Genomic DNA, 9,405 nt, shown 5'->3' on the forward strand with positions numbered 1-9,405 from the left:
GTGTGAATGGTTCAATAAGTCAGACATGACAGGAAAGATAAGAAAAGGTGAATCAAAAGAGAGACGCATAAAAAAGGAAAAAACAGAACGAGAGGACACATTAGGGCACTGTGAACAACTGTTCCTCATCCATAATGTATGACTTTATGAGGCAGGACAATGAAATATCTGAAATGTGGCTGCGCCTGAAAGGTTTCCCTGAGGCTGCCACAGATCTGAGACCATTAACAAGGACACACGTTTGGTGGATGGAAGGCTACTTGTAAAAAAGGAAAATCCAAGAAAAATAAAGAGGTGTGTGTGTTTAATAACAATATTAAAATAGAAATATCACCCTGATATAATCAAACGGGGTAGGTTATAAACATGTTATCACTGAGCCTTTGTTACCCTCACAACATTTTCAATCTTTCCAAATCCCCACACAAAAAGTCAACCATCATCTAACAAGTCATTTGTATAACATAAACATCATAAAGCTCTGTATAATGGTGGCCGACAAGGGCAATCGTGCTGCAACGGCCCAATATGTGTGGATGGCTTAGCGCAATTGATCCTTCGCTAAGTCCCGCCCCCCTTGGTTACTGTTCCTACGTCAAGCTTTCGCACTGGCATGTAAATAGTATGCCGTTTTCAACTATAACAGTGAGAGAACAGTAAGCGTCAGGCGCCCCACGTGTTGACAATTCATGTTGAGGACAGTCATATAGGAACAACAATGTTCTTGCACAGCAGGGTAAGTCAATATATTGTGTTATTTTAAGCTAATGTTTCGTTATGACTCCCTACAACGTTCATTATCTAATATGTTTTAGCTCATTGCTAGCAAAACTAAATTATCCCACTTTTTCATTTTGTTGAAAGCGCGTCAGGATTTTGCTCGCATATCGTGGGCTTGATCCAAACACTGGATCTTGATTAACTTATAATTAATATTCAACAATCTTTCTTAGATAACATGCTAACCTAGCCAAGTTTGTTAGCGTCATAACTTGGAGCATAAACAAAGAGTTTTTGTTGATATTCAATGGCTTAAGCTGCGAGTGTGGTCTTCCACAATTTATAATCCATGTCCGACATCGCTCCTCTCGAGTTTTTGGCTAAGGAAAAGCATTAAATACGACACCCCCTCTAAACTTTGAGGACTTGCAGATTCAATATGCACGCCGTAACAACATCTGAAAGCATGACAGACCTCCTGTGCATAGTTACGGTTGCTAACGTAGGATTGTATAGTGGCCGTTCAAGGGAGGGGCTTAGCGAAGGGTCAATTGCCCTTGTCGGCCACCGTACTTTATATTCCAAATCATATTTAAACGCTCTGCTTCAAATTGAAACTGATATATATCTATATATATATAGATATATATTTACTGATGGTTTTTCATTTCAAAGGTCCTGCAAGTGGACCTTTGTGCTCTTCAGGCTACGTAATCTAACCACAATTCAAAACAAAAAGAGCCTTCAGAAAGTTTCTTCTACAGGGTTCTACAGTGTAATATTTCAAAGGGTTTGGTTACTGACCAAGCTGTTTGATGAGCTTTACCCATATGGAAATTACCACATGATACCCATAGGTTATCATGAGCATCAGGTGCAGGTGAACATATGGCATTTTAAATCACACGTTAAAACAGGAAAAACAATGGTTTGTTTTAAGCGCTGATCTTTTATTGAAGAATTACAGAAACAGGGTCAAATAACTTCACATGAAAAAGATTGTTTTTACACAGTTACACAAAGTTATGAATAAAAACATTAGTAACACATCACAAAGCCAAGAATAATCAACTCATCTATTCATCTAGTCACTAATATCATCGCCTTCATAATCAGTGATGATTATTGATTGCTAGTCAGATAGTTTAAATGATTTAACATTTCTAGAGCCAAACTACAGGAGAACATACAAAACAAAACTGATGATTTTTTCTCATTACAAAAAACTGAACAGAAGTATAATCAGATTGTTTCATTCAACACACGTTTTCATCTCCGCTGTGAACTACTTCAGCAGATGGTGAGTGATTGTAATGAGCGGGAGGGACGTTTTTTAATGACATGTTGCTTTTATTCAGTATTGAAAGTTTTGATTTAAGTGTTTTATATAATTTAGTTTGCAAAATTTGAATTGCCACTCATTACAACGTTACAAATGAGATGCCAGCGGGCTCCATTTGTCACAAGTTCATAATTTAATATAAACTCATAAACAAAGTGTTTCTTTAGTCAAACTTGCTAAAACCATGACTCCATAAAAATCAATTATATTTGAAATGTGAACAAAAGAATGATTTTGCAGCTCAAAGTTGGTCGAATAACAAAATATGTTTACAAAAAGAAAAGAGCTGCCTGGTGCTTTTTGTACTCTTAAAAAATAGGTTGTTTTCCGATTGTGAAATCGCACCGTCATGTAACAAAAATCGAGATTTGTGTTTCCTTCATAGTTTCCCATCAACCTTCCAAAAACTTGACGAAGAACGAGCAGACGGAGTGCCATCCCTCACTGCAGTAGGTCTGCACCGGCTCCATGTCGTTCACCAACCCTTCCTCCTCAAACCCAGTCCTCTCCTCCATCTTCTTCTTCTCCTCCTCTTCTTCCTCCTCCTTCTTCTTCTTCCTCTCTACCTTCCCGCCGTCTGAGTTCTTCGTGGCCGGCTGTCCTTTCTTCTTCCCTCCTTCCTTCCCTCCTTTCCTGTCGTCGTCTCCGCTGCGCGTGGCGAGCTTCATGTGGGCCTCTGCAGGAGCCTTCTTGCAGGTTTTGGCCTTCAGGACTTTCTCTCCCTCGCAGGCGTTCTGCCTCTTCTTCAGCTTCCCCACCAGCTGCTTCCAGTACTGGCTGGACTTCACCCCGTAGGCCTGGCAGAGGTCGGGTTTACCAGCGTAACGACACCAGTACCTGGAAAGATCCAAAATATGAACAAGAAGGTGAGAAGAAGTCAAGAAAGAGAGGTAGAAAGACGCAATGGACAGCAAGAATAAAGTGACAATAAATTGGGAATCCTTAAACTTTAACTTTCACATCTTGTGCAGCATAACTTCTCATAACTTTCATGTACATTTACATTTTATATCACACGCTTTAACTTCATCATCTCATGCAATATACATTTTTACTACTTATTGTCAATACTACCGTCAATGTAACTGCCATCACTAGCCTTATTTTGTAAAAACGCATCTTACTCTTGTTATTATATTAAACACTGTCTTTATGCATTTATCCCATACACACTTTATATCTCATCTTTAACTTATATGTGAGTTGTTATTTTGTTTCACTCTTGTTTTGTACTGTAACTCTGAGGCAATCCTTGGTTCTATCTTATCTTATGTCCAACTCTGTATACGACTCTGCATCACCTGCCACTGAAAAGACTTCAGTGTTACAGGCACAGAATGTGGTTCCAATTGAAAACCATTCATTTGCAATTTTCATTTGCTGCCTTTTTAATGTTATATTTTCACGACAAATTGCCTTGAAATTGGAACGCTGTATAATGTGTTTAATAAATACATATATTTGCATTCCTGTTTTATACTAAAATAAGTGAACTGATAGGCACAGACATTGAATCCTAGAACACTTATATGATTTCATCCTCTTTTCCAAAAACTCTATCAGGTTGTCCAGCTTGGTTGGATCAGCTGTTTCAGTGAAATCATAAATATTTATCCTACATGGTACCCATTAGGCAGTTGTTCAAAATTAAACTACTCAGCACAGTTAATGATGTGAATAATAAGCTCCAGATTGGGTGTCCTTTCCACTAAGTGATCCCTAAATTATTGAAATGATTGAAGAGGAAATTAATTACGTTAATGTCCAATCCATAGTAATGTCCACACGTGAGTCATGGTACTTCATAGAGTCGACTCAGGTGACGTATTTCTGTCCATGTGTCCCTCACCTCTGCGGGTCTCCCAGTGTTTCAGTGGTGCAGTTCACCAGCAGGCTCACCAAGCCCTCACCAGACGTCTGCCAAACGCAGCGATGGCCCTCCTTGGTGCTCAGCTCTCCGGAGCCGGGCACTGAGCGGTTTCTGGGTCTCTTTGCCGGCTGGGGTGTCGACGGAGGCTGGCGGGGTTTGTCTGGTCTCGCCTGACCGAGCTGTCGCTTGGCGTCAGTGAGGACAGGGAGGCAGAGCAGGAGGAGGAAGAGGAAACTGAAGGGCAGGGCACTCATGGTGGCTGGGAAGGGACATTTGAACAGAAAAAATCAGTTGGCATTTGAGCAGTTCCTAATTATAAGTTGAGTTGCATTTACTGTCAGGCTAAGCGCTCTCATCATTTATCTGTTTTTCAGCATACAGGCTCGGCTAAACCCACTGAACGTTACCTGCCCACAATGCAGACAAAGTATCAAACAAGCTGGTGAACAATTTGGAACATTTAGCGGCTAAAGAACCCAACGTTTTTCTCAGGAGTTGGTGGAGACCAAACCAGAGGTCGAAGGAGCGTGAATTTCTTCATGCTTCCTTCTGTATCAGAGCGACTAACTCCTGAATTCCCCCCGGGGATAAATAAAGTATTGCTGATTCTGATTCTAAATATAGGACTGACTTTCATTAGGTGGACACAAACACAACAACATTATGTTCCTCTGTTCGCCATCTAGGTTTTGCACATTATGATGTTAAAAAATGCTGCTGAGATTGATGGAAAGAGCCACCTTCATGGCGCACTTTGGAACAATCAGGCTACCAAACACATTAACCTTCATCCTCGGAAATTAGACATTTTCAGGCCAATGAACCCACCAACACGGTCAGTCGTTGAACGATGCTTGCAGCTTAGCTAAAACACAGCGGAGCCCAAAATATCCTGATTTTCTAAAACTCTACTACAACTCCATTGAGCCTTTTGTTCGACCCTCCTTTCTGTGAATGGTTGCAGGGTTGTTTTCCAAGCTTTGGAAAGTTCCCCAAAGGGCACAGAAGACAACAGTTTTAAAAGCTTAGTACTAGTGTTTGTATGTACACAACTTTTCCCACTCATTCTTTTAGCAATTTGCAACAAGACCAGAAAAACTTTCAAAAATATTGATATCATCTGAAGGGGGTTTAGCTTTACTAAGCTTAAGAATCTTGGAATTTCGGAAGCTGTCCTCATCAGTATCCCAGAGTGCCCGAATGTCATTGAGTGACACAACATGAGTGTTAAATGTTGGAAAAATGGACAATGGACACAGAGCGGGGGTGTGAGTCTCTGACAGTGGCTTATTGAAAATCAGCCAAGCGTCAAAAACACTCCCCCAAGGAGGGTCCACGCCGGACATGTAGCTGTCAAAGAACAAGCAGGGAGGGAGGGTGGGAAGGTGGAGGAGAGGATTAAAGCTGAAATATTTCACAATCTTTTTCACGTTTTTGCCAGTCAGACCAACTTCTCAAGATTTTGGGGAGGTGGAAGGGTCATAATAAACACAAAGTATTGAGATAAAATTGCACTAAATGACACAAATTCAAAGGAAATTCATCCAAGAAGGCATGAATTTAGTGGAATTTATATGCTGTTGTACAAGTGAATAATTTGAATGGAAAAGAATCCATCAAATTTGAATCGCTTTAAAGATTAGATCACATAAAACAAAACTATTTCACTCTTTAAATGATACATATGCTGCCAATGAGCCATGTGTACCTGAAGTTTACTGCATCACTAATGACAGTCTATCTATAAACAATACAAGCGTGCAATACGAACCTGTTAAGCTCTGTTGTTAAAACATTTAATGTTAAAAAGTAAGTCAGTAAATGAATGAAACAATCCAAATGCTTTGTCTCTTTTTCCTGCAGTCTGTTTCTCAATTAGTTGCCGTGTGTTTAATTAACCGCATTTGCAACCTGCTCTCTAAACAATTAAAGTCTGTTTGTATCCTGTGCACCATTGTGCCCCCGAGTCATTGTATTCCCTGTACTGTCATAAAAAATGTAATACGGTGAGAACAACAAAACAGGTGTTGCCATAATTAATCCCATCAATAATGTAATTGTGTTTGTTTTGCAACAATTTGTCAAATTAAATCAGAGGTACGCTGTGCTCCAGAGCATTGAGCTGTTATTGTTTCAGTTGAAGCCAGTTAAAGACAAACAATTGAATGGGCTCTATAATTATATTTTTTATAGTCTTGTCGGAAAATGACATTTTAGTCATCTGCATCACCCCCCGCTGAGCTCGTTGAGTAAGCAGTAATCATAGTAAAATGTTTTTATCACATGGTGAGTTATTTAAATTATACCAACACCACCAGAAATGCCAAAAAATCCAGATTTGTTAGTCAGCTGTACTGAATATAAAAGTTATATAATTACTATTGATTATGAAAAGTAACAGTTCTGTCAAACGTGTTGGAGGCGGATAAAAGAAACCCCCACTGTACTGAATGTACAATTCAGGTGGCATAATTCCACCAAACCAAATGTTATTAAATTAAAAACGACACTAATTTGATTCATTACGAGTAGTTTTAATATCTACCATTGTTTTAAGATAAACGCATTTCTTACACAACAAAATGCCAGCCTCTTGCATTTTTCGTGATACCAGGCAAGATTCATATACTGTAATCAGCTGATTTTGGGAAACAGCTTCATCCGGGCAGGTCTGACCAGTTTTGAAATTCGGCACACATACCACTTATAGTGACCAAAATACCATATGAATCAATATTATCATAAAATACTCAAACTAATGTCCATGTATTTCACACATTTTGTGGTGGATCAATTCGTCCTGAAACCTGTCACATCATGAGCTGACTTCACAATCTGCAATGACATCGATTATTGCTTTAAAAAAACAAAAAAAAAAACAGCGATGATGTGCAATACAAGAAAGTAATGAACGCCTACAAGCCAATCAGAATTGATAATTCTCAGCAGCCATGGTATATGTATAGAAGTTATAGATTATCAATGGTCATAAGTTGTAATGATAAAAAATGATAACTCACTCTGGCCTGTGCAGTTATAAAAAATAACACACAGTAATAAACCATTAGTACGATTATATTATAAGGTACTTGCTATCTATGGTGTTTTAAAATGGGAACTATTTTGTGCCAACTGAGATCACTCCTCCTTCAAGGGGGTCTGAGGTTATTGTTTTGATACGCAGCGTTAGTGTAATGCACCTGACATAAAACATGCAATTTGGCCAAATGAAATAACAAAACGAAATATGTCTCTTCATTTTGGAAACAACAAGCTGCATCTTTTACAAGAGAAAAGTTTTACCGTTCTACTTAGAACAAGAACTTTGTATATTCTAGTCTCACTATTGTCCTGTATTTAGTTCCTCTTTTTACATATCAAATTTGTTTTATCATTTCTTCTTTTAGATCTTCTAAGCATATTCAGGATTTCCTCTCACAAGTTTATCCTTCTAAAGAACAACAAACAAACTAAATTGACACATCAAACAGATCTCTTTTGGCAGCACAAGTTACCTTTCCACTGCAGCATTTTAACAGGAGTTTCTTGGAGAAGGAAAACAAAGACGCACTGCACCAAAACAAAAATAATCCCCCTTCCAAGCACACCCCCCACTCCCTTCAGATACACCCCTCATCAATAAGTCATGACAAAGAAACAATTCTGGTTTTGTTGTCTCCAGCGCTGTAATATTTGAGGAGACAGTTTTAGGAACAAGATAAAAATAAGAGTAGTTTAGTGTTCAAGGTTTGTTGTTTAGTTGTTGAGTGTGAGCAGAGGCCCGGTGTTCTTACCATGTGACGCTCCACGGCTTAGAGTTGCTGTGAGAATGTGGGGGCCGCCAACACTTGGATAAAAGAGGGGAGAAGATGGGGATAAAGGAGGAGGAGGGGGAGGAAGGAGGGGGTTCAGGGAATGAGGAGGACTTTAGGAAGAACTGCCCACCCAAAACCAAGGACACCTCCCATATTCACCCCTCATTACAAACCCTATGTATATGTCTGTGTGTGTGTGTGTGTGTGTGTGTGTGTGTGTGTGTGTGTGCGCGCGCGTGCATGTGTGTGTGTGTGTGTGTGAAAACAAAACAACAAACACACTTGCCAAGGTTTCCCAATCTGTGTGACACTGATGACGACTGAGTGTCAGCTTGGAAACAAAACACTTCTTTGTTCATCACTGAAAACCTTTTTGTCATTACGTACTCTATAGACCCCTCAACTGCAGCATTCTTTTTGTCCACAGCCCATTTATAAAGCATCAGACTGCTGTAGACAAATTCTGACTACAAAATGTGACATAAAAGAAAATAAGTGAAAATGATCAAGAAAAAGAAGACTGTGATATTATCTATGAGCCATGGTTATTGAAAAATAATGCATGAGAATAGTTTATAGTTAAAGTGATAATCTCTCAGATTTCAGTTTGGTTCTCTTTGGTGGCACCTATGGCGATAAACGGTAATTGCAGTAATTGCACTTCAAGATATCCAGACAGTGTTGCATGTGTGATGTCCACAGTTGGCTCCAGTTGTAACTCTTGATTTTCCTCGCTGACGGTTGCTTTCCTTTTTAGACTGTTTGCCTTCATCTGAGCGTCGAATTTGTTTCTTTTTCTTTTGATTCTCACTTTTTTTTTAAAAGTTGTATCTGTAGTCATCGATCTTTTCTTTGTTTGTTCAGCCATAGTAGATTACTTTTTACTTGTAACACTTGCAGACTCAGGAAAAGCAGCCGCTTAGCTCCGCCTACCCTCTCTGGCAGACCAACCACTGCTAGCTGACGGACACGGACGTCACTAACTGGGCGCCACTTAACAGACATTTATTTAAATGAAAATCTTCGAGATTATTACTTTAATAACTCAATGCTTGTGTTAATGTTTTAATTTTCATAACTGCACAAGCTTGAGTGCATTATACACCATATACCACACCTAGTCTCACAGCAGTTCATTAAATAGTCACACAACTTAAGTATATAGAATTGTATACATGGACAGCAATATTCTTTTTTTTTTATTTCAGTCAGCATGAATTCTGAAGTAATATATTCAAATTGTGAGTCTGTTTAATGCCTGTAACATGGAAGCCTTAAGCAAGTCAGGTGACCAAATATAAAGAGCAACAGTTAGCTTATGGTGGCTGGGGGATATGGATGGTTCAAACAAATACAGGACTTACACTAAAGAGACTAGAGTTTGGGTATATTTAAGTTGACATAAGTTGCGTGATCTGCATAATATGACCCAACGTCCCTCTGTTACTGTTGGTGTGATGATACTTTGTATACTGTATATTAACCAAAAACACCACTTGTTTTTCCAAACCTAGAAGGTGTGCAGCCTAAATCTTTTGTTGGATTAAGGCATCACAAGTCTTGGTTAAGTAAAGAAAAAGATCTTGGTTTGGACTAAAATGTTCGGCAACTTTAACTTTTGGTTCCAAATGGAACATGAACAATGTCCTTTAAGGCTA

General features: G+C 39.0%; 1 protein-coding gene across 1 annotated transcript; it reads right to left on the bottom strand.

Annotated features, from left to right (window-relative positions):
* Nucleotides 1-1,664: 1,664 nt before the first annotated feature.
* On the bottom strand, nt 1,665-7,768 carry fgfbp3 (fibroblast growth factor binding protein 3). The gene is made up of 3 exons (XM_069658836.1): nt 7,727-7,768; nt 3,912-4,191; nt 1,665-2,899 (listed from the first exon to the last, which is right to left on the bottom strand). The coding sequence occupies exons 2-3, from the start codon at nt 4,184-4,186 to the stop codon at nt 2,455-2,457; spliced, it is 720 nt and encodes a 239-aa protein (XP_069514937.1). The 5' UTR covers nt 4,187-4,191; nt 7,727-7,768; the 3' UTR covers nt 1,665-2,454.
* Nucleotides 7,769-9,405: the final 1,637 nt, after the last annotated feature.

This window comes from Semicossyphus pulcher, unplaced genomic scaffold (assembly GCF_022749685.1).
Source record: "Semicossyphus pulcher isolate SPU_LCO1_2020_fin unplaced genomic scaffold, fSemPul1.0.p SCAF_12, whole genome shotgun sequence".
In the NCBI taxonomy this organism is placed as follows: domain Eukaryota; kingdom Metazoa; phylum Chordata; class Actinopteri; order Labriformes; family Labridae; genus Semicossyphus; species Semicossyphus pulcher.

Bases quoted from the DNA above. Each gene is read 5' to 3' on its own strand.
- fgfbp3 (XM_069658836.1), bottom strand. From the start codon at position 4,186: ATGAGTGCCCTGCCCTTCAGTTTCCTCTTCCTCCTCCTGCTCTGCCTC. The intron at 2,900-3,911 runs GTGAGGGACACA...GGATCTTTCCAG, and splicing joins ACACTGGGAGACCCGCAGAG to GTACTGGTGTCGTTACGCTG.